The sequence below is a fragment of the Marmota flaviventris genome, chromosome 1, assembly GCF_047511675.1.
Source record: "Marmota flaviventris isolate mMarFla1 chromosome 1, mMarFla1.hap1, whole genome shotgun sequence".
Taxonomy (NCBI): domain Eukaryota; kingdom Metazoa; phylum Chordata; class Mammalia; order Rodentia; family Sciuridae; genus Marmota; species Marmota flaviventris.
In genome coordinates, this window is record NC_092498.1 from 6,700,083 (window position 1) to 6,724,514 (window position 24,432).

Here is a 24,432-nt window from a genome sequence, read left to right on the forward strand (position 1 = left end):
TACCACTCACAGTAGCTAAGACATGGAATCAGCCTGATGCCCATAACAGGTGGGTGGATAAAGAAATGTGGCATATACACATACAAGGGAGCATTCGCTATGAAGAAAAATAAATTCTGCCATTTCAGCAAAATGGGAGGAACTGAGGTTATCCCGTCCTGCAAACCAAGCCAGACCTCGCCTCTCCTCCGGGTGGGCTCCGTGCAGCACCTGCGCCAGGCCATACACCTGGTTGGTGTAGTGTGTGCCTCCGCGCATGCGCACCAGGCGCTCGACCAGGTCCAGCAGCTGCTCCACCTGCGCCTGGCGCTTGCTGCCTGTGGCGCGGTTGTTGAGGGCACAGACTCGGCCCTTGCACTCGGCCACCAGCTCTCGCAGGGCCCGGTTCTCCGTGCAGCGCACATAGTCCTGCACAGAGTCGCCGGCCAGGTCCTCCTTGTGGGTGAAGACGAGGACGACTCGCGCCACCACGGCCTGGCCGAACAGCTCCTTCACCTTGCGCAGCGCCTGCTGGTCCTGGGCGGTGAAGCGGCCCAGCTGGGTGACCAGCAGCAGCGCGTGCGGCCCGGGCGCCGACAGCAGGTAGCAGCGCGCTCTCTGCAAGCACTCGGGGTCTGTGTTGTGCACGTCGGAGCCGAAGAGGTCGGGGGTGTCGATGACGTGCACGCGCCACCTGTCCCAGTGCCCTCAGGCCATGGTGCAGGCTCTGGTCACCAACGTGGCTCCAAGCCTGGACAGGAAGTTCCTGTGGGGACCCGGTGTCGTCTTCTGAACCTGGAGGACCAAGGGTTAGAATCTGACATCAGTTTAACCAACTTCCACTGGGCAGCTCCTCTGCTTTCCAGCCAAGGGCCTTGCCAGTTCACCCCAGGCTGGAGACCCCTCTGGGACTTATGTGTATTTGGTTATGAGTGAGCCCAGTATCCTCTTACCCTGAGCTGAACCACAGGATGCATTGCTGGGATCTGTTCTTACCATAGGTGTCTTCTTCATCTCTTGCCATCTTCCACCCTCTCAGGTGTCCCTGAAAGTCCCAAACACGATTGGCTCATTCACGTATTATCCCTCTGAATAGTATAACCACCTATCTCATGCCAGGAAAAGTCCAAAGAGCTGGGGATGTCACAGTGACAAGACATGGCCCTTGCTGGTGAGGGTGGGAACATGCAGGTGTGTGCTTTGGGGAGGGGCAGGTGTCCAGAGAGGAGAGGCAGGTACATGTTGTGAGTTATAGTAAATTGTGCTAGTGCTTTTTGGAGAATAATAACAGAAGGGCCAGCACCTGGGTGGCTTAGACCCATGAGAATATTCAGTGGGTTTTTCTTTTCAGGGACTCAAATGCAAACAGCCAAGGGCAAATTTTCACATTTACTCTGTGTAATTTATACTAAGCCTGAGGTATTAATTTTCCCAGATAATAAACAAGGTCAATGGCATAAGTTCAGGGGATTCAGCAGCCAGAAGACACTTAGTTAAATCCTGAGGACTGGGAAGTTTACCAAGGGACTTACAGACCTACTTTAGGGTGGTTGGACTGGAGAAGGAGCAAGAAGAAAATGGGAAGCCTTCTTTTGGAAACTGGAAGACAGTCACCTCCCAAGCCTACCTGCAGAATCAGCCTCTGCTGTCTTCCAGCCAAAGCCCTGCCTTGTCCAAACACATCTACCTGTGCTCTGTGCCTGGGGGGCCTGGGACGCTGCCCTCAACCACTAAATGTGAAGCTTTTAAAGTAAAGGGATATGCCCAATTCTCGCATTATTTCATACAGTGGACACTCTGGTCACGTTTCCATGATCCCACAAGTCCCTGAGTGTAGTGTTCCTTTCCATTAAAACACTCAGGGTCCCTCCACGTGTACTGGGCTGCACGAAATAACCACACAGAGGCAGAAGTACCTTTTTCTTTACAGTCCTGTGACTTCTCCTCTGACATTAAGGGTTGGCAGAAAGAGCACGTGATGAACACTTTTATTGAGGAGAAGCCATCCAAATGAGGCAAGGGGTCAGGTTTCAAGGGGCTGAGTCTAGCTTCAAGATGTCTGCTGTCAGCAGGTTGACTGACATCTAGGAAGGCCACACCCAAAGGCAGAGCAAGAGAAGGGGATGCACAAAGGGCGTTTGAATGGAACATTCTATCTCAAACAGGGCAAAGGGGTAGTATCACAAAGGAATAGGTGAGTGTAGTTCAATCTATGGGGTGGCACGCCTATGTCTGAAAGCAGTAGGACCAGGGCAATGTCCATGTCACTTTGAGATGTAGTGATGGTCAAAAGCCTCTCCACTCCTGGATGGAAGAGGCGAATCATCCAGAGTGGCTCCCCGCACCTGAGCACAAATGCATGGTCTCCCCTCAGTCTAGCTCTCCAGCCAATCCCTGCTCATTCAGCTACTCCACAAAGAGCCAACTTCAAGGCCTTTCTTGCCCCCTCTGTGCCCTCACTCCTATGACCAGCCATCCTCTCCCATGTTTCTTTCAGAGTTCCTATCTACATTTCCCCGTTGTTTCAAATTCTGCCGCCTTATGCCTGCCACCCTGGTTACTGCAGGGCATGTGTTCTGTCTCCTGGGCACCAACACAAAGGAGAGCAGAGAGAGAGAGGGCTGAACAGCTTGCCTTTGGCTGAGGATCTGTGAGAACGGGTTTGCTGTGTCCAACCCTGAGGTGTTCTGGGCTGCAGAAGCTCCCTGTAGACGAACACGGTATCTTTATTAATTTATTTTATGTGGTGCTGAGGATCGAATTCAGTGCCTCACACATAGGAGGCAGGGCTCTACCGCTGAGCTATAACCCTAATTTCTTGTTTTTAATAAGTCCCTAAGGGTCGATCCAACATGGCGACGGGCACGGAGAGATCAAGTCTCTGACCTCTTCAGCTGCGTGGGCATAGGGAGTGGTAAACTGTCTAAATGCTGCTTGCTCAGAATCACTAGGCAATGCTGAGCTGACGTGGATCTGGGGCGAACAGTCTGGACCTCTCAGAACACACACCGAACCCGGACTGGCTGCATTCAAGCTCCCGTTCGCCTGCTTCTTGCAGCCAAACTGCCGTGACTCAGCACTAACGACCCCGCTGAAATAACTGGTCGGCCCTTCTGAACTTACGGAGGTAAAGCCAACCGAGCCTTCATAGGCAGTGGCCACAGGTTTGAAACGGGGCTTGGGAGAGACAATCAGGACCCACCCGTTGCATTGGTCACCCGGCAAAGGGAACGAACTGTCACCATTTGCATGGGACACCACCATGGCAGAGACCTGACGTCACCATAACGCGGCGGAGGAGATAACTTCATTGAAACCAGCGGCGACAGGTGTGTAACCTCTTAGCCCTCCCTCTCCACACAGCGGGGAAACCTTAAGGGCCCCTCCCAGCTCTCCCGTGAGTGCGATAGCCAGAGCGAGGGAATCAGGAGTGGCGCGGGACTCGCGGCGCCGAACTCCTGGCTACCGCTCCCACCAGTGCTGATAACTGAGGTCTCTTGCACCAGCTACCAGAGGCGTGGCTACCTGAGGGCAAGCAAATTCGCTGGGGGATCTCAGCCCCAAGCTCTACAAACTTAGGGTCTGAGGGAAGGGCAAACAGGAACAGTGTTGCCCAGGCGTTCATGAAAACAGGGCTCCCAGGAGCAGCAGACCTGGCGTGTAGCCAGTATTGTGGTAAGCGTCACCGGTGAGCGGGGCCTGGCTTGAGGAAAAGTGGGGAAGTGACTAGACACAATTGAAGGCCCTAGGCACTCAGGATTGGAGACCCGCCCAGTCTGGGAGGAAGAGCTGCTACACAGTGATTGGTTCCCACCTATTGAGAGGAGAAGCTTGGCCCAGTGGGCACAGCTCCACCTACTGGAAGAGAAGTTAATCAAACTCTAAGACTACATTTATTAATTTTTTTCTTTTCATTTTCATTTTTTTTGGTTGTTGTTGTTTTTAAAAATTTTTTTTCTAATTTTTTAAAATTTTATTATTTTATTGTTATTATTTTTTTATTTTAATTTTCATTTTTATTATTATTAATTTTTTTAATTTTTTTTCTTTTTCTATTTGCTATTTTTTTTCTTTTGTCTTTTCTTTTCAATTTTCTTATTCCCCCTTCCTTGAATTCTACCAGCTTACTCTCATTCTCTTTAGTGACCTCTTCCCTTCCCTTCTAGTATCTTTCCTCCCAAGCATCAAATAAATTTATAAGAGTAAACAGTAACTCAGCAGTCAAACAGAACAAGAAGTAACATGAGCAGCATGAAAAAGCAAGGAAGAAAAGGAGTACAAACAATGCAGGACAGCCTAAATATTCAGGAGGACCCAGAGGCATCAGAAAAATGGTCATATAAAGAACTCAAGGAATACCTTACACAGATGGAATGGAACCTTAAAGAGGATACGAGACAGCAAATTCAAACAGTGAAAGAACACATTGAAAATGAATTACATAAACAGATAAAAGAAGAAGTTAAGCATCTTTATCAGGAGATAGAGATAATAAAAAAAATCAAACAATAATTCTAGAAATGAAGGAAATTATAAACCAAATTAAAAACTCAAATGAGAGTATCACTAACAGAGTGGAGCAAGTAGAAGCCAGAACGTCAGATAATGAAGACAAAATATATCATCTTGAAAAGAGTCTAGCCAACTCAGAAAGGGTGGTAAAAAAATCATGAGAAAAACATCCAAGAGATATAGGACAACATAAAAAAACCAAACTTACGAGTCATCGGGATAGAGGAAGGTATAGAGATTCAAACCAAGGGAATGAGTAACCTGCTGAATGAAATAATTACAGAAAATTTTCCAGAAATAAAAAAGGAAACAGATATACAAATTGTAGATGCATACAGGACACCGAGCACACAAAATCACAGTAGACCAATGCCAAGACACATTGTTATGAAGATATCCAATATACAGAACAAAGAGAAAATATTAAAAGCTACAAGAGAAAGGAGGCAGATTACATTCAGGGGTAAACCAATAAGGTTAACAACGGATTTTTCATCACAGACGCTGAAAGCGAGAAGATCCTGGAACAACGTATTTCAAACACTGAAAGACAATGGATGCCAACCAAGAATTCTGTATCCAGCAAAATTAAGCTTCAGGTATGACAACGAAATAACAATCTTTCATGATAAACAAAAGCTAAAATAATTTGCAGCCAGAAAACCAGCATTGCAAAGCGTCTTGAGCAAAACACTACACGAGGAAGAAATGAAAAACAATAACCAAAACCATCAGTGGGAAGTGCCTCGGTAAAGACAGAGGGTGGGGGGAAAGCTAATTATGGAGAAACAAACTAAATTACAAAAAAAGATAAATAATCAAACATGGCTGGAAGTACAAACCATATATCAATAGTAACTCTAAATAGTAAACTCTAAATAGTAACTCTAAATAGTAACTCTAAATAGTAAACTCTCCAATAAAGCGACATAGGCTGGTAACATGGATTAAAAAAACAAATCCAACAATATGCTGCCTCCAGGAGACACATATGATTGGAAAAGACGTACACAGGCTGAAGGTGAAAGGTTGGGAAAAAATATACCATGCACACGGTCCTTGTAAGCAAGCAGGGGTGGCCATCCTTATATGGAATAAAATCGACTTCAAGACTAAGTTAATCAAAAGGGATAAAGAAGGACACTATATACTGTTAAAAGGAACCATTCACCAACAAGACATAACAATTATCAATATTTATGCACCACATAATGGTGCTGTGACGTTCATAAAACAAATTCTCCTCAAGTTCAAGAATCAAATAGACCACAACACAGTAATTATGGGTGACTTCAACACACCTCTCTCACCATTGGACAGATCCTCCAAACAAAAGTTAAATAAAGAAACTATAGAACTCAATATCACAATAACCTAGACTTAACTGACATATATAGAATATACAAACCATCATCAAGTGGATATACTTTTTTTCTCAGCAGCATATGGATCCTTCTCAAAAATAGACCATATATTATGCCATAGGGCAACCCTCAGTAAATATAAAGGGGTGGAGATAATACCATGCATTTTATCTGATCATAATGGAATGAAACTGGAAATCAATGATAAAAGAAGGAAGGAAAAATCCTACATCACATGGAAAATGAACAATATGTTACTGAATGATCAATGGGTTACAGAAGACATAAAGGAGGAAATCAAAAAATTCTTAGAGATAAATGAAAATACAGACACAACATATCGGAATCTATGGGACACAATGAAAGCAGTTTTAAGAGGGAAATTCATCACCTGGAGGTCATTCCTCAAAAAAAGGAAAAACCAACAAATAAATGAGCTCACACTTCATCTCAAAGCCCTAGAAAAGGAAGAGCAAAACAACAGCAAATGTAGCAGAAGGCAAGAAATAATTAAAATCAGAACAGAAATGAACGAAATTGAAACAAAAGAAACTATTGAAAAAATTAACAAAACTAAAAGTTGGTTCTTCGAAAAAATAAATAAGATTGACAGACCCTTAGCCATGCTAATGAAGAGAAGAAGAGAGAGAACTCAAATTACTAACATACGGGATGAAAAAGGCAATATCACAACAGACGCTACAGAAATACAGAAGACAATTAGAAATTATTTTGAAAACCTATATTCCAATAAAATAGAATAGTGAAGACATCAATAAATTTCTTAAGTCATATGATTTGCCCAGACTGAGTCAGGAGGATACACACAATTTGAACAGACCAATATCAATGGGTGAAATAGAAGAAGCAATCAAAAGACTACCAACCAAGAAAAGCCCAGGACCGGATGGGTATACAGCGGAGTTTTACAAAACCTTTAAAGAAGAATTAATACCAATACTTTTCAAGTTATTTCAGGAAATAGAAAAAGAGGGAGCTCTTCCAAATTCATTCTATGAGGCCAACATCACCCTGATTCCGAAACCAGACAAAGATACCTCAAAGAAAGAAAACTACAGACCAATATCTCTGATGAACCTAGATGCAAAAATCCTCAATAAAATTCTGGCGAATCGGATACAAAAGCACATCAAAAAAATTGTGCACCATGATCAAGTAGGATTCATCCCTGGGATGCAAGGATGGTTCAATATATGGAAATCAATAAACGTTATTCACCACATCAATAGACTTAAAGATAAGAACCATATGATCATCTCGATAGACACAGAAAAAGCATTCGACAAAGTACAGCATCACTTTATGCTCAAAACATTAGAAAAACTAGGGATAACTGGAACTTACCTCAACATTGTAAAAGCTATCTATGCTAAGCCTCAGGCTAGCATCATTCTGAATGGAGAAAAATTGAAGGCATTCCCTCTAAAATCTGGAACAAGACAGGGATGCCCTCTATCACCACTTCTATTCAATATAGTTCTCGAAACACTGGCCAGAGCAATTAGACAGACGAAAGAAATTAAAGGCATAAAAATAGGAAAAGAAGAACTTAAATTATCACTATTTGCGGAAGACATGATTCTATACCTAGAAGACCCAAAAGGGTCTACAAAAAAACTACTAGAACTACTAAATGAATTCAGCAAAGTGGCAGGATATAAAATCAACACACATAAATCAAAGGCATTCCTGTATATCAGCGACAAAACTTCTGAAATGGAAATGAGGAAAAACACTCCATTCACAATATCCTCAAAAAAAATAAAATACTTGGGAATCAACCTAACAAAAGAGGTGAAAGATTTATATAATGAAAACTACAGAACCCTAAAAAGAGAAGTAGAAGAAGATCTTAGAAGATGGAAAAATATACCCTGTTCATGGATAGGCAGAACTAACATCATCAAAATGGCGATATTACCAAAAGTTCTCTATAGGTTTAATGCAATGCTAATCAAAATCCCAACGGCATTTCTTGTAGAAATAGATGAAGCAATCATGAAATTCATATGGAAAAATAAAAGACCAAGAATAGCAAAAGCAATTCTAAGCAGGAAGTGAGAATCAGGCGGTACAGTGATACCACATTTCAAACTATATTACAGAGCAATAGTAAGAAAAACAGCATGGTACTGGTACCAAAACAGGTGGGTGGACCAATGGTACAGAATAGAGGACACAGAGACTAATCCACAAAGTAACAACTACCTTATATTTGATAAAGGGGCTAAAAGCATGCAATGGAGGAAGGATAGCATCTTCAACAAATGGTGCTGGGAAAACTGGAAATACATATGCAACAAAATGAAACTGAATCCCCTCCTCTCGCCATGCACAAAAGTTAACTCAAAATGGATCAAGGAGCTTGATATCAAATCAGAGACTCTGCGTCTGATAGAAGAAAAAGTTGGCTCCGATCTACATATTGTGGGGTCGGGCTCCAAATTCCTTAATAGGACACCCATAGCACAAGAGTTAATAACAAGAATCAACAAATGGGACTTACTTAAACTAAAAAGTTTTTTCTCAACAAGAGAAACAATAAGAGAGGTAAATAGGGAGCCTACATCATGGGAACAAATTTTTACTCCTCACACTTCAGATAGAGCCCTAATATCCAGAGTATACAAAGAACTCAAAAAATTAAACAATAAGAAGACAAATAACCCAATCAACAAATGGGCCAAGGACCTGAACAGACACTTCTCAGAGGAGGACATACAATCAATCAACAAGTACATGAAAAAATGCTCACCATCTCTAGCAGTCAGAGAAATGCAAATCAAAACCACCCTAAGATACCATCTCACTCCAGTAAGATTGGCAGCCATTATGAAGTCAAGCAACAACAAGTGCTGGCGAGGATGTGGGGAAAAGGGTACTCTTGTACATTGCTGTGGGTCTGCAAATTGGTACGGCCAATTTGGAAAGCAGTATGGAGATTCCTGGGAAAGCTGGGAATGGAACCACCATTTGACCCAGCTATTGCCCTTCTCGGACTATTCCCTGAAGACCTTAAAAGAGTGTACTACAGGGATACTGCCACATCAATGTTCATAGCAGCTCAATTCACAATAGCTAGACTGTGGAACCAACCTAGATGCCCTTCAATAGATGAATGGATTAAAAAAATGTGGCATTTATACACCATGGAGTATTACGCAGCACTAAAAAACAACAAAATCTTGGAATTTGCAGGGAAATGGATGGCACTAGAGCAGATTATGCTAAGTGAAGCTAGCCAATCCCTAAAAAACAAATACCAATGTCTTCTTTGATATAATGAGAGCAACTAAGAACAGAGCAGGGAGGAAGAGCAGGAAGAAAAGATTAACATTAAACAGAAACATGAGGTGGGAGGGAAAGGGAGAGAAAAGGGAAATTGCATGGAAATGGAGGGAGACCCTCATTGTTATACAAAATTACATATAAAAGGTTGTGAGGGGAATGGGAAAATAAACAAGGAGAGAAATGAATTATAGTAGATGGGGTAGTGGGAGAAGATGGGAGGGGAGGGGAGGGGGGATAGTAGAGCATAGGAAAGGTAGCAGAATACAACAGTACTAACTAATAGGGCATTATGTAAAAATGTGGATGTGTAACCGATGTGATTCTGCAATCTGTATTTGGGTTAAAAATGGGAGTTCATAACCCACTTGAATCTAATGTATGAAATATGATATGTCAAGAGCTTTGTAATGTTTTGAACAACCAATTAAAATAATAATAATAATAAGTCCCTAAATTCTTTGTTTTTAATAAGTCCCTCTTTCCCCTGGGGTATGTCAGATGCAGCCATCCATGGATCCGAGTTAGGGAATCTCTTGTCATAGTCCAGCCTCTTATTATGCAGATGAGGACATTCTGATGGATCATGTGAAGGGAAGAGTTTGAAGATTCAAGTTCAATACCTCAGATGCCTCCTGGGAGACCCCCACATCCACTGAGCCTAGGAGACTGGAGAAGCAGAGTTCGAAGCTCGGGTATGTACAGAATTCTCTTTCAGACTTGTTCAGAGGTTAGACTTGCTCATATGCCCTCAGAAATATCTTTCACCTTTGTGAATGTGCACTTGGGGACTGTTTCCCACCTTGTGTAGTGTATTAATAATTCTGGAAAACAGCTCTCTTACTCCTTTGGGGACTAGGGAAAGGGAAAGAAGCTAGTCCTAACCAGGAATGTGTGCATTCAGCTGGCAAAGACACCCGCTGCATCTTCCACACCAACTCCATTGGAAACTCAGAACATTCTTGAAGCCCTGGAAGCATAAGTCTCTTCCCTCTAATTCCTGGTCCCCTGCTTTGTAGAACAGAGGTGCTCATCAGCCAACTTCATTTGAACAGTGCCTCTGCAGCTCTTGCTGCAGCTCCATCTCCTCACAGCTCTTGCCAGTCTGTCCCCTTCCCTGGCTCAGGCTCACCTTTCCTGGGGACAGGCTCAGGAGTGGCCTCTGATGTGAGTTCAGGAGACACCTTCCCTCTGCCTCACAGAGGAGTCACCCAGACCTCAGAGCTGAGCTCAGGAAGCTCAGGGAAGGCCTGCTGATGACAACTTAAAGTGACAGAGACCCTCACCAGTGAGGCAGTGGGCAGGAGACGTTTCTATCACAGAATCCAACCTCTGCTTAGGACTAAGGTGTTGTTTCAGAAGGTTCCTATGATGGTGTCTTTTAGTCCCCAACAGAAGATGCACCATAAGGGGAAGAACATTTTAGGTCTCTGAGGCCTGTCTTTATTTTTCTAGACTCTGACCATTAATGTTCTCTCTTGCCTTTTGCTTTTTAGGTCCTTTCCTATTAAAAGGTATCCCGAGTCCCCTTTCTCAGTACAGGAATCCCAAGAGAAATTCCTGGCTGAGCATCAGTGTGGACAGTACCACCACCTGCCAGGCACATCACATTAGGGTCCTTAGCATGTTAATTTTATCAGTCTTAAATTCTCTGATAATTCTAATATCTCTTTCATATCTAATTCTGATGCTTGCTGTCTCTTCAAATGTGCATGCATGTGGTGTGTGTGTGTGTGTGTGTGTGTGTGTGTGTGTGTGTGTGTGTTTGTTTTCCTTTTATTTTGGTACTGGGGATTGAACTCAGGGGTATTCTTCCATAGAGCTACATCCCCAGCCCTTTTTATTTTTTGAGACAGGGTCTCTCTAAGTTGTTGAGGCTGGCCTTGAATTTTCGATCCTGGGATAGCTATATACAATTGTATGGAAGAAATAAATCTCACTTCTGTATCACTTCACACCAAAAGTTAATTTGAAATGGACTTTAAGATCAGCAAGATGGTGGAGTAAGAGGTCTCAGCCTTCATTTTCATCTCCTCCCCCAAAGAAGATCAAGTGAACAGCTATCTATGAACAAGGATAACTAGAAGAGATCAAGAATCCACTTAAGGAGCTATTGAAAAATAGTAGAAGGGGAAAATGCTGGTAATAGCCAGACAGTAAGAGAAGAAATAACAATTTCAGGAAAAAGGAGAATGGAGGAAAAATTAGCTTCCTCAGCCTTTCAGGGCAGAGCCTGAATGGTCAGTTTCAGTTTCACCCCACCCAGGACCCTAGGGAGACTGGCATACCTGGGGCATCTGGAGACACCTGGGAACAAAGAGTGACTGTCAGTATAGACACGTGGCAGGAACCACCATGGTCCCCAACAGCCTGCTGCACAGGACTCTTCTGTGCCAAGGACTGCAACAGCCTTGTGGCCCCCATATACTACCCACAGTTTCCCAGCAGGGGCCCTAGTTTCTCTCTTTCAATCTCCAGCTTCTCTAAACACCACCTGGAGTCACCTGCTGCTCCATGAGCTGAGTGCAGCCACTGAGCACATGCCCACAAGTCACCTCAGGCCTGCACCACAGGCTCTGGCACTTAGCGGGTCTGTGCGTTTGTGATCCATCTCTGCAGCTGCCAGCGCCAGTCCTCACCAGCAGACTTGCCTCTGCAGATAGCCCGTGGAGCTGCACACAGGCTCGCTGCTTGTCTTGACTTCTGTAACTGTTCAGATGTCCACAGCTGACCTTGCCCCATGGTGCCCACTTCAACCACTGTGTTTGCACTTGTGTCTGGCCGGGTATGTGCACACTGCCAATCCCGACTCCTGGGGTGGCACACACACTCCCATGGCCCCTGCTGCCATGCATGTACTTGCAGTTGGTCCTAACAATTCCTTTGCCCTTGGCCGTCACTACTGTCCTCATGCCTATTCTGGCTTTCTCACATGCATATGCCTACAACCAATTCACAACCAAGCATGGATCCACGGCAGGTACTGGCTCCCCAGTGGCCCATCCTGTTCAGAGGCATTGCTGAGTGCCCTTTGCAGCTATTATGGCCCTCTTTCAGCCCCCTTGGTTCCTGCTACCAAGGACTACCCAGTTGACAATGTTGTAGAGCCCAGCTACATGAGCTCATGAGAAGTCACATCCCCCCAGACTGAGTCCCCTGCACACATCCAGAACTGACCAGCCACACCTAGGCCTGATGACGCAGTATTCCAGCCTCTCCTCCCCCATGCCAGCACACATAAGGCATTTCCTTAATAACTCCAATCCATAGACCCCAAAGAGGTGAGTGCCTCTTCAAATGGGCAGACACCTGTGCAGGGCTTCCAGGGTCATGAAGAATCCAGAAAATAAGACACCACTAAAGGACCCAATTACCTTCCAGCAACTGATCCAAAGAGTTGGAGATCCATGAACTAACTGCCTGCTAAAAATTCAAATTCCTTTAAAATATGTTCCTAAGGGGCTCAGAAAGTTAGGAGAGAATACAGATAAACAATTTACCCAAACCAGGAAAGCAATGCAAGAAGAAAATGAAAAGCTCAACAAAGAGAAAACAAGCAAACAAAAGTTCAAATCTGAAATTGAAAATACACTGAAAGTATTAAAACAAATGCAACGGATTTGCTTCAACGTAGACTAGATTGAGCAGGAAAAAGGGACTAGGCCTGGTGGTGCACACCGTCATCCCAGGTCCCAGGAGCCCAAGGCAGGAGGATCATGAGTTTGAGGCCAGCCTGGTGCAACTCGGTGCAACTCCACCTCAAAAAAGTCGAACAGAACAAAAAGAAAAATCAAAACAGAAGAAAGAATAACAAACTGGAAGACAGAACATTTAAAATCGTGCAGTCCATGGAGAAAAAAGAAAAATAATGAAAAGGCATGAAGAAAGACTCTGGGATGTGTGGAACCTCATTAGGAGAGCTCACATTTGCATTATAGCATTACAGGAGTTTTAAGGCAAGGGAGAGGGAGGGAGGGAGGGAGGGAGAGGAGGAGGAGGAAGAGGAGGAGGAGGAGGAGGGGAGGAGGAGGAGGAGGAGAAAAACACATGAAGTTCATTTAAAGAAATAATGACTAAGAATTCCTGAAATACGGGAAAGATATGAATATCTAAGTACCTGAAGCTCACAGGTCTTAGGTCAGAATCAACTCAAGGATTTTACCCATGCCAGAGGTAGTGGCTCACACATCTGCAATCCCAGTGACTCAGGAGCTAAGAGGATCCCAAGTTCAGGGCCAGCCTCAGGACTTAGTGAGACCCTGTCTCAAAATAAAAAATAAAAGAACTGAGGATGTAGCTCAGTGGTAATAGCACCCCTGGGTTCATCCTCTTACAATAAGAAAACACAAAAGCCAACACACAAGAAAATAAAACCGAAGACAAAGAGAATTTTGAAATCAGGAGGAGAAAAAGGAGTCTCACGTACATGGAGATGCCAATAAGGCTGTCAGTGATCACCTCTCAACAGACTCCTTGCAGGCTGGAGGGGTGCGCTGATGTAATCAAAGTGCTGAAAGAAGAAGATGCCAACCAAGAATATTTCCCCCAGAAAAGCTGACCTTCAAAAATTAAGGAGGACAGGGAGGAGGGGAAGGGGGAAGGGGAGAAAAAGACTTTCCCAGACAAACAATAGGTGAGGGAATTCATCACCACCAGAGCTGCCTATGAAAAAAGCTATTTGGAATTCTTCAGTGTGAAATGAAAGGACATTATTTAGTGACATGAAAACATAAGGAAGTATCAATTTCATGGGTAAAGGTAAATATATGGTCATGTTCAGGATATTCTAATTCTATAGTGTAATGGTGGTGTGGAAGCCATTTGTATCTTTGGTATGAAGGTTAGAAGAGGAAAGAATTAAAATAAGTATAGCAACAGAAACTCAGGAGAACACAATATCAAATTATATAAATTGTGATATAAAAAATGAAATGTGGGGAAAGGGCTTGAATAAACATGGATTTTTTTTCCATTTTATTTATTTATTTATTTGTTTCAATTTATACTAGTTAGGTATAATGACAGCAGAATGCATTTTGATTCATTGTACACAAATGGAGCACAACTTTTCATTTCTTTGCTTGTACATGATGTAGCATCACACCATATGTGCAGTCATACATGTACCTGGGGTAATAATGTTCATCTCATTCCACCATCTTTCCTTCCCTCATGTCCCTTCCTCTCCCCACTGTCCCCTTTGACTAAAGTTCCTCCATTCTTCCCATCACCCCACCGCACCCCCACCATTATGGATCCGCATCCAGTTTTCAGAGAAAATATTTGGACTTTGGGTTTTTGAGACTGGCTTACTTTGCTTAGCATGATAGTCCAAATCCATCCATTTACCTGCAAATGCCATAATTTTATTCTCTTTTAATGCTGAGTAATATTCCATTGTGTATATATGCAATCCCAGTGACTCAGGAGCTAAGAGGATCCCATTCATCTATTGAGGGGAATCTATGTTGCTCCAACAGTTTAGCTCTTGTGAATTGAGCTGCTACAATCATTGAAGTGACTGTGTCACTATAGTATGCTGTTCTTTTAAAATTATTTAAAATTATTTTTTAGTTGCAGATGAACAAAATACCTTTATTTTATTTATTTATTTTTATGTGGTGCTGAGGCTCAAACCCAGCCTCACAGATGCCAGGCGAGTGGTGTACCACTGAGCCACAACCCCAGCCCCTAGTATGCTGTTTTTAAGTTCATAAAAGTGTGTTCTTTTATGCCATTAAAGTGGAGTTGTTATCAGCTTAAATAGACTGTAAGAAGTGTAGTATTGGGCCCACCGGCATGGTAGACAGACCACCCCAACTGGAGGAGGGGCCCAGCCGCCCGCCCGTGCGGTCACCTGATGGAGCTCTGGAAAAACATAAGGTTTCCCCAACACCCCCCACCTCATCAAACACCTTATGAGAAGATGGAACTCATCTTGGAAAATCCCACCAACCCTTAAAACCCACCAATTGGTGGGCGTGGCTACCAGCTCGGTTCTGCAACGGATCAGGCACCTGGTTTACATCTCAGAATAAGAGTAGAGAGGCCACAGGTGGAAGCTCAAGTCCTCTCACACTGACTACCACCACCACCCTGAACCCAGAGACTCAAGCTAGGAATAGGCAACGCCACCAACTGGAAGAAAAGAAAACAGAGTTCTGAGAGACATTTTTTTCTTTCTTTTTTTTTGTCTTCTCTCTCTCTTTTCATCCATTCATCCAGTCTCCTCTACCCTTCCCTCTCTGGTCCTCTCAACCTCAACATATGTGAAACCAAGAATTGTGCATGAAAAAGGTCTTTAACAACTGAATCACCAGAATAATATAATATAGAGGAATTGCATATGCTCCACCTCCCTCACCCCTTTCTATTTCTTTTCTTTTTTCTTGTATTGTCTTTTTCTCACTCTCTCTTTTCTCTTTCTTTCCTTGTTATTTGTTTTTCTCCTTCTTACTCCCTCTATCCCACTTGCAACCCCTAAATTTTACTATTTATAAGTAGGGTAATCTTATAAATACAGATAGGAATTTGAATCTATACATTCTTCCATAAATTACCCATCTATTGGTTAGAGCTTTCCAAAGATACTAAGTTAGATTAACCCCATACCCTCACTCCTTTCCCCCTAAACATAACATCTTACACCTGAAATTCAGTTTTCTTCAAGCTACCAGAAACGGTATGCCTTTCAGGAAACTAATGACTATATTTGTAAACGATAATCGAAACCAACATTTGTAGACATAGAGTCTAGCTATAAATGTAGTAATAAGGAAAACGTGTGCTTAGATGATGTACTATTGATATTGAGAACTGTTAACATTGTCTTTCTCCACAAAAGGGAGACTTTGCAACTATACAAGAGCAATATAAATATATAGGGGGAAAATCAATAACACCACAGTTTCACAAAGCAGAAAGAAATGTGAGCAGTATGAAAAGACAAGGAAAGAAAGGACCACAAGCAATGCAGATAAACTCAACTTTAGAAGAGGTAATATCTGCAGCAGATGGAATGTCAGATAAAGAATTCAGGATATACATGCTTCAGATGATCTGGAGTCTCAAGGAAGACATTAGACAGCAAAATCAGACAATGAAAGATCACTTTGAAAATGAATTACATAAACAAATCCAAGAACCAAAATATCAATTATAAGGGGAGATAGAGGTTATAAAAAACAAAGAGAAATCCTAGAAATGCAGGAAGCAATAAACCAAATTAAAAACTCAATTGAGAGTACTACCAGCAGAGTAGAACACTTAGAAGATAGAACATCAGACAATGAAGACAAAGTATTTCAACTTGAAAAGAACATAGACAGCTCAGCGAGACTGTTAAGAAACCATGAGCAGAACATCCAAGAAATATGGGATAACATAAAGAGACCAAACTTAAGAGTTATTGGGATACAGGAAGATTTGAGGTCCAAACCAAAGGAATGAGCAATCTATTCAATGAAATAATATGAGAAAACTTCCCAGACTTGAAGAAGAATTCCAAATTCTAGAAGCCTACAGGATGCAGAATGTGCAAAATCATAAGAGATCCACACCAAGACACATTATAATGAAGATGCCCAACATACAGAATAAGTAGAGAATTTAAAAACTACAAGAGAAAAGAAACAGATTACATTTAGGGGTAAACCAATCAGGATAACAGCTGATCTTTCAAAACAGACTCTGAAAGCTAGAAGATCCTGGAACAACGTATTTCAAACGCTGAAAGAAAATGGGTTCCAACCAAGAATCGTGTATCCAGCAAAATTAAGCTTCAGGATGGAAGATGAAATTAAAACCTTCCACGATAAACAAAAGTTAAAAGAATTTGCAGCTAGAAAACCAGCTCTTCAAAACATCCTTGGCAAAACAATTACAGGAAGAGGAAATGGAATATAACAATGAAAACCAACAGCGGGAGGTAGTAGAGTAAAGGGAAAAAATAATCAAAGAGGAAAAACAAATCATGTTAAGTAACATAAATAAACAAATATGGCTGGAAGTACAAACCATATCTCAATAGTAACCCTAAATGTTAATGGCTTAAACTCACCAATCAAGAGACACAGGCTAGTAGAATGGATCAAAAAAAAAAAAAAAGATCCAACAATATGCTGCCTACAGGAGATGCATTTGATAGGAAAAGACGTATATAGACTGAAGGTGAAAGGTTGGGAAAAATCATATCACTCATATGGACTTCGGAAACAAGCAGGAGTGTCCATACTTATATCAAATAAAATAGACTTCAAGCCAAAGTTAATCAAAAGGGATAAAGAAGGACACTATATACTGCTCAAGGGAAACATACACCAACAAGACATAACAATCATAAATATATATGCCCCAAACAATGGTGCAGCTATGTTCATCAAACAAACTCTTCTCAAGTTCAAGAGTCAAATAGACCACAATACAATAATTATGGGAGACTTCAACACACCTCTCTCACCACTGGACAGATCTTCTAAACAAAAGTTGAATAAAGAAACTATAGAACTCAATAATACAATTAATAACCTAGACTTAATTGACATATATAGAATATACCGCCCAACATCAAGCAGCTACACTTTTTTCTCAGCAGCACATGGATCCTTCTCAAAATAGACCATATATTATGACACAGGGCAACTCTTCAAAATTATAAGGGAGTAAAAATACTACCATGCATCCTATTTGATCATAATGGAATTTAACTGGAAATCAACGATAAAAGAAGGAAGGAAAAGTCCTGCATCATTTGGAGAATGAACAATATGTTACTGAATGATCAATGGGTTACCGAAGACATCAAGGAGGAAATTAAAAAATTCTTAGAGATAAATGAAAACACAGACACAACATATTGGAATCCATGGGACACAATGAAAGCAGTTCTAAGAGGAAAATTCATTGCTTGAAGTTCATTCCTTAAAAAAAAGAAAAAACCAACAAATAAATGATCTCACACTTATCTCAAAACCCTAGAAAAAGAAGAGCAAAACAACAGCAAAAGTAGTAGAAGGCAAGAAATAATTAAAATTAGAGCTGAAATCAATGAAATTGAAACAAAAGAAACAATTAAAAAAATTGACAAAACTAAAAGTTGGTTCTTTGAAAAAATAAACAAGATCGACAGACCCTTAGCCATGCTAATGAAGAGAAGAAGAGAGAGAACTCAAATTACTAGCATACGGGATGAAAAAGGCAATATCACAACAGACACTACAGAAATACAGAAGATAATTAGAAATTATTTTGAATCCTTATACTCCAATAAAATAGAAGATAGTGAAGGCATTGATAAATTTCTTAAGTCATATGATCTGCCCAGATTGAGTCAGGAGGATATACACAACCAAAACAGACCAATATCAATTGAGGAAATAGAAGAAGTCATCAAAAGACTACCAACTAAGAAAAGCCCAGGACCGGATGGGTATACAGCAGAGTTTTACAAAACCTTTAAAGAAGAACTAATACCAATACTTTTCAAGCTATTTCAGGAAATAGAAAAAAAGGGAGAACTTCCAAATTCATTCTACGAGGCCAACATCACCCTGATTCCTAAACCAGACAAAGACACTTCAAAGAAAGAAAACTACAGACCAATATCTCTAATAAACATAGATGCAAAAATCATCAATAAAATTATGGCAAATCGGATACAGAAACATATTAAAAAGATTGTACATCATGATCAAGTAGGATTCATCCCTGGGATGCAAGACTGGTTCAATATATGGAAATCAATAAACGTTATTCACCACATCAATAGACTTAAAGATAAGAACCATATGATCATCTCAATAGATGCAGAAAAAGCATTCGACAAAGTACAGCATCTCTTTATGTTCAAAACACTAGAAAAACTAGGGATAACAGGAACATACCTCAACATTGTAAAAGCTATCTATGCTAAGCCTCAGGCTAGCATCATTCTGAATGGAGAAAAATTGAAGGCATTCCCTCTAAAATCTGGAACAAGACAGGGATGCCCTCTATCACCACTTCTATTCAATATAGTTCTCGAAACACTGGCCAGAGCAATTAGACAGATGAAAGAAATTAAAGGCATAAAAATAGGAAAAGAAGAACTTAAATTATCACTATTTGCGGAAGACATGATTCTATACCTAGAAGACCCAAAAGGCTCTACAAAGAAACTATTAGAGCTAATAAATGAATTCAGCAAAGTGGCAGGATATAAAATCAACACACATAAATCAAAGGCATTCCTGTATATCAGTGACAAATCTTCTGAAATGGAAATGAGGACAACCACCCCATTCACAATATCCTCAAAAAAACCAAAACACTTGGGAATCAACCTAACAAAAGAGGTGAAAGACTTATACAATGAAAACTACAGAACCCTAAAGAGATAAATAGAAGAAGATCTTAGAAGATGGAAAAATATACCCTGTTCATGGATAGGCAGAACTAACATCATCAAAATGGCGATATTACCAAAAGTTCTCTATAGGTTTAATGCAATGCCAATCAAAATCCCAATGGCATTTCTTGTTGAAATATATAAAGCAATCATGAAATTAATATAGAATAATAAAAGACCCAGAATAGCAAAAGCAATTCTAAGCAGGAAGTGTGAATCAGGTGGTATAGCGATACCAGATTTCAAACTATACTACAGAGCAATAGTAAGAAAAACAGCATGGTACTGGTACCAAAACAGGTGGGTGGACCAATGGTACAGAATAGAGGACACAGAGACCAATCCACAAAATTACAACCAACTTATATTTGATAAAGGGGCTAAAAGCATGCAATGGAGGAAGGATAGCATCTTCAACAAATGGTGCTGGGAAAACTGGAAATACATATGCAACAAAATGAAACTGAATCCCTTTCTCTCGCCATGCACAAAATTTAACTCAAAATGGATCAAGGAGCTTGATATCAAAACAGAGACTCTGCGTCTGATAGAAGAAAAAGTTGGCTCCGATCTACATATTGTGGGGTCGGGCTCCAAATTCCTTAATAGGACACCCATAGCACAAGAGTTAATAACAAGAATCAACAAATGGGACTTACTTAAACTAAAAAGTTTTTTCTCAGCATGAGAAACAATAAGAGAGGTGAATAGGGAGCCTACATCCTGGGAACAAATTTTTACCCCTCACACTTCAGATAGAGCCCTAATATCCAGAGTATACAAAGAACTCAAAAAATTAGACAATAAGAGAACAAACAACCCAATCAACAAATGGGCCAAGGACCTGAACAGACACTTCTCAGAGGAGGACATACAATCAATCAACAAGTACATGAAAAAATGCTCACCATCTCTAGCAGTCAGAGAAATGCAAATCAAAACCACCCTAAGATACCATCTCACTCCAGTAAGATTGGCAGCCATTATGAAGACAAACAACAAGTGCTGGCGAGGATGTGGGGAAAAGCGTACACTTGTACATTGTTGGTGGGACTGCAAATTGGTGCGGCCAATTTGGAAAGCAGTATGGAGATTCCTGGGAAAGCTGGGAATGGAACCACCATTTGACCCAGCTATTCCCTTTCTTGGACTATTCCCTAAAGACCTTAAAAGAGCATACTATAGGGATACTGCTACATCGATGTTCATAGCAGCACAATTCACAATATCTAGACTGTGGAACCAACCTAGATGCCCTTCAATAGAAGAATGGATAAAAAAAATGTGGCATTTATACACAATGGAGTATTATTACTCTGCACTAAAAAATGACAAAATCATGGAATTTGCAGGGAAATGGATGGCATTAGAGCAGATTATGCTAAGTAAAGCTAGCCAATCCCTAAAAAACAAATGCCAAATGTCTTCTTTGATATAAGGAGAACAACTAAGATTAGAACAGGGAGGAAGAGCATGAGAAGAAGATTAACATTAAACAGGGATGAGAGGTGGGAGGGAAAGGGAGAGAGAAGGGAAATTGCATGGAAATGGAAGGAGACCCTCATTGTTATACAAAATTACATATAAGAGGAAGTGAGGGGAAAGGGAAAAAAACAAGGGGGAGAAATGAATTACAGTAGATGGGGTAGAGAGAGAAGATGGGAGGGTAGGGGAGGGGAGGGAGGATAGTAGAGGATAGGAAAGATAGCAGAATACAACAGTCACTAGTATGGCAATATGTAAAAACGTGGATGTGTAACCGATGTGATTCTGCAATCTGTATACGGGGTAAAAATGGGAGTTCATAACCCACTTGAATCAAATGTATGAAATATGATATGTCAAGAACTATGTAATGTTTTGAACAACTAATAATAAAAATTTTCAAAAATAAAAATAAAAAATAAACATTAAAAAAAAAGAAGTGTATTATTGGGCTGAGCTGTAGCTCAGCGGAAGAGCGCTTGTTTAGCATGCGTGAGACACTGGGTTTCATCCTCAGCACTGTTAGGTGCAGGACAGGCTGAATAAGTTGTCTGAAGGTCATGCCAAACAAAGTTAGCTGCAGGATGACCTGGCTTCTCAAACCCTCTGTATGGTTCTTTATCACCTGTTTGCTTCAAGCCCAAACGCCCAAGCCCCCCCCCCCTCAAGGCTAAGCGCTTCGCCCCCCTGCTCAAGGCTGAACACTCAACCCACCGCTCAAGGCTGAACACTTAACCCCTTGTGTGCCAACAAGGCAGCTTGCAAACCCAGAGACCCTGTTAGATTTAGGCAGCACTGCAGAAGGGCTGTAAAAGCCTTCCCCAGCCCCCCCCCCCCACTTCTCTTTCTCTCTTTTCTCCTCTGTTGCACTGCTGCAATAAAGACCTCTTGGTCGCTCCGAGTGTTGTGGTCACTTTCCTTTCAAGCACCACATAAAAATAAACAAATAAAGTAAAGGCATTCTGTCCAATACAGCTATAAGAAAATTTAATAAAAGAGCTATAGTATAACTACAAGAACCTCCACGCAACAGAGCAGAGTCCTTGTCTTGTTCCTGATCTTAAGGGAAAAACTTGGTCTTTCCCCATTAAATATGGTCTCAGGGTCAGGCATTCACGGAGATCCTTTCCCAGGTGGTGAAAGCTCTGTTCACAGGAAAATATGACCCTGCGTGATTCCCCTCCTTTGCTGTGTTGATGTGGTGCCTTGGTTCATTGGTGTGGATGTTAAACCACCCTGGCTTTCCTGGGAGGAAGCCCACACTGTCATTGTACACTCCTTTCCATGTATTGCTTGCTTTGCTTTGCTGGTATGTGATGAGGATATTGTGTGTCATGAGAGATGTTGCTAGGCAATGTCCTCCTCTTGTAATATTTTTGTGACTTGGTATCAGGATAATGCAGTATCAGAATGACCTGGGATGTATTCCTCCTATATTATTGTTTTGGATGAATTTGTGAGGAAATAGTATTAATTCTTATTAAATATTTGGTGAAATACATTAATAAAGGCATCTCCATCTATGTTTTCCCTTGTAGGCAGTGTTTAAACTACTAATTCAATCTCTTTATGTGCTGTATGTCTGTTCAGACTTTCTATTTGTCCTTGAGTCAGTTTTAGTAATTTGTCATTTGTCCATTTTGTCTAAATTATCTAATTGTGGGGGCATAAAGTTGTTCATAGTATTTCCTTATAATTGTTTTATTCTGTAAGATCACTAGTAATGTCCTTTATTCCTAACATTAGAAATTTGAGTTTAAGCCTATGTTTATATTTTGTCAAACTAGCTAAAGATCTGTCAATGTTTTAAAAGAAGCAACATTTACTTTTGTTTATTTTCTCTGCTGCTTTCTATTTTCTGCTTCATTATTTCTGCTCTAAACTTTACTCTATCCTTCTTTCTGATTGCTTTTGGCTTACTTTTTTCTTATTTTATCACTCTGTTAAATGTGGAATGTTAAGTTGTTGGTTTGAGATCTGTCTTCTTTATTTAATAAAAACACTTCCAGGTATAAGTTTTCCTCTAAGTATTGCTTTCTCCTTATCAATTTGGCTGCATTATTTCTTCACTTCCATTTGTGTTGATTTTATTTTGATTTCTTCTTTGACTCATGGGTTCTTCAAAGTAAGCTGTTTACTATCCACCTATTGGTGAATTTCACTTTTTCTCCTATTGGTTTCTAATTTCACTTCATTCTGAACATAAATGGCATTATTTCAACTTTATGTATTGATTGAGGCTTATCTTGGGGCCTTACTTATGCTCTGTTTGGTGTGTTTGCTTGGAAGGACCGTATTTGGTTCCTGGGTAGTGTTCTGAAGATGTCTGTTAGGTCCCATTGCTTACAATGTTGGTCACGTCTTCGATTTCCTGACGACCTCCTTCTAGTCACTCTAGGCATTAGGAAAGTAGGGTATTGAACTCTACAACTGTAATTATTGAATTGTGTATTTCCCCTTGACTTCTGTTAATTTTTGCTTTATGTATTTTGGGGGCTCATATATGTTTGTACCAGTTATTTCTTCAAATTGTGACTTTTTCTTTTGTCAGTTCAAATCCACCACTGAAGGTCTCTAGTACATTTTTATTTCAATTAATGTATTTTTGGATTCCAGAAAAATAATTTCCCACTTTATTAATGTTCTCTATTAGATGAGACGTCACTATTGTAGCTTTCTTTATTTCTTTAAGTATGGTTCTCTTCAGCTTTTGGAACATACTTATGAGAGCTGCTTTGAAATCCTGTCCAACATCTGGACCTTCTCCCAGGCAGCCTGTGTTGCTGACTTCCTTTCCCAGTGTACGAGCCACACTTTCCTGTTTCTTTGCATATGTTATAGTTTTTAATGAAAACTGGACATTTTAGGTGATATAGTGTAGCCCTGTTAAAGGATATGAATTCTCCTTCTGCTTTTCTCGGGTTGTTTTATTGTTGTTATTTGTTTACCTAAAAACCCGGCTACACTCTTTTCATGAAGCCCTTCCCTGTGGCGTGAAGCCTCTGATCCTGCCCCTCGCAGGTGCAGCCTGGTACATGCCCATGGTCACTGTGGGAGGACGGCAGCTGTAGCAGTGCTGTCTGGTGCCACCTCTTTCCCTGCTCTTTCGGTTACCTGCCTGCCTCTGTTGCCCTTGCGTCCATCTGCGAGGCCCTCCGGCTGCCAGTTGATGGCCCTCATGTTCTTGACAGCGTCCTGGGGCATTATTGTGCTGCAGTCTGATCTCACTCAATTTCTTCCCCTTTGCAGGGGCAGCTTTTGAAGCTGGTCTTTCAGGTGTTCTCTGACCCTAGGAGGACTCTTCTTACTTGTCTTTCTTCTAGTTCTCTCTGGTAAAATTGCTGGCCTATACTTTCTCTTTTGGCACTCACAGGGTTATTGGATTTCTTTAAATTAGTT

At 41.2% G+C, this 24,432-nt stretch overlaps 1 protein-coding gene across 1 annotated transcript; it reads right to left on the reverse strand.

Annotated features, from left to right (window-relative positions):
• LOC114079710 (GTPase IMAP family member 1) lies at window positions 1-24,237 on the reverse strand. Its single transcript, XM_034635476.2, is given in 2 exon segments — window positions 1-774; window positions 24,148-24,237. Coding segments are annotated over 2 exon segments (849 nt in total). The 3' UTR covers window positions 1-15.
• Between the last annotated feature and the right edge of the window lie 195 nt (window positions 24,238-24,432).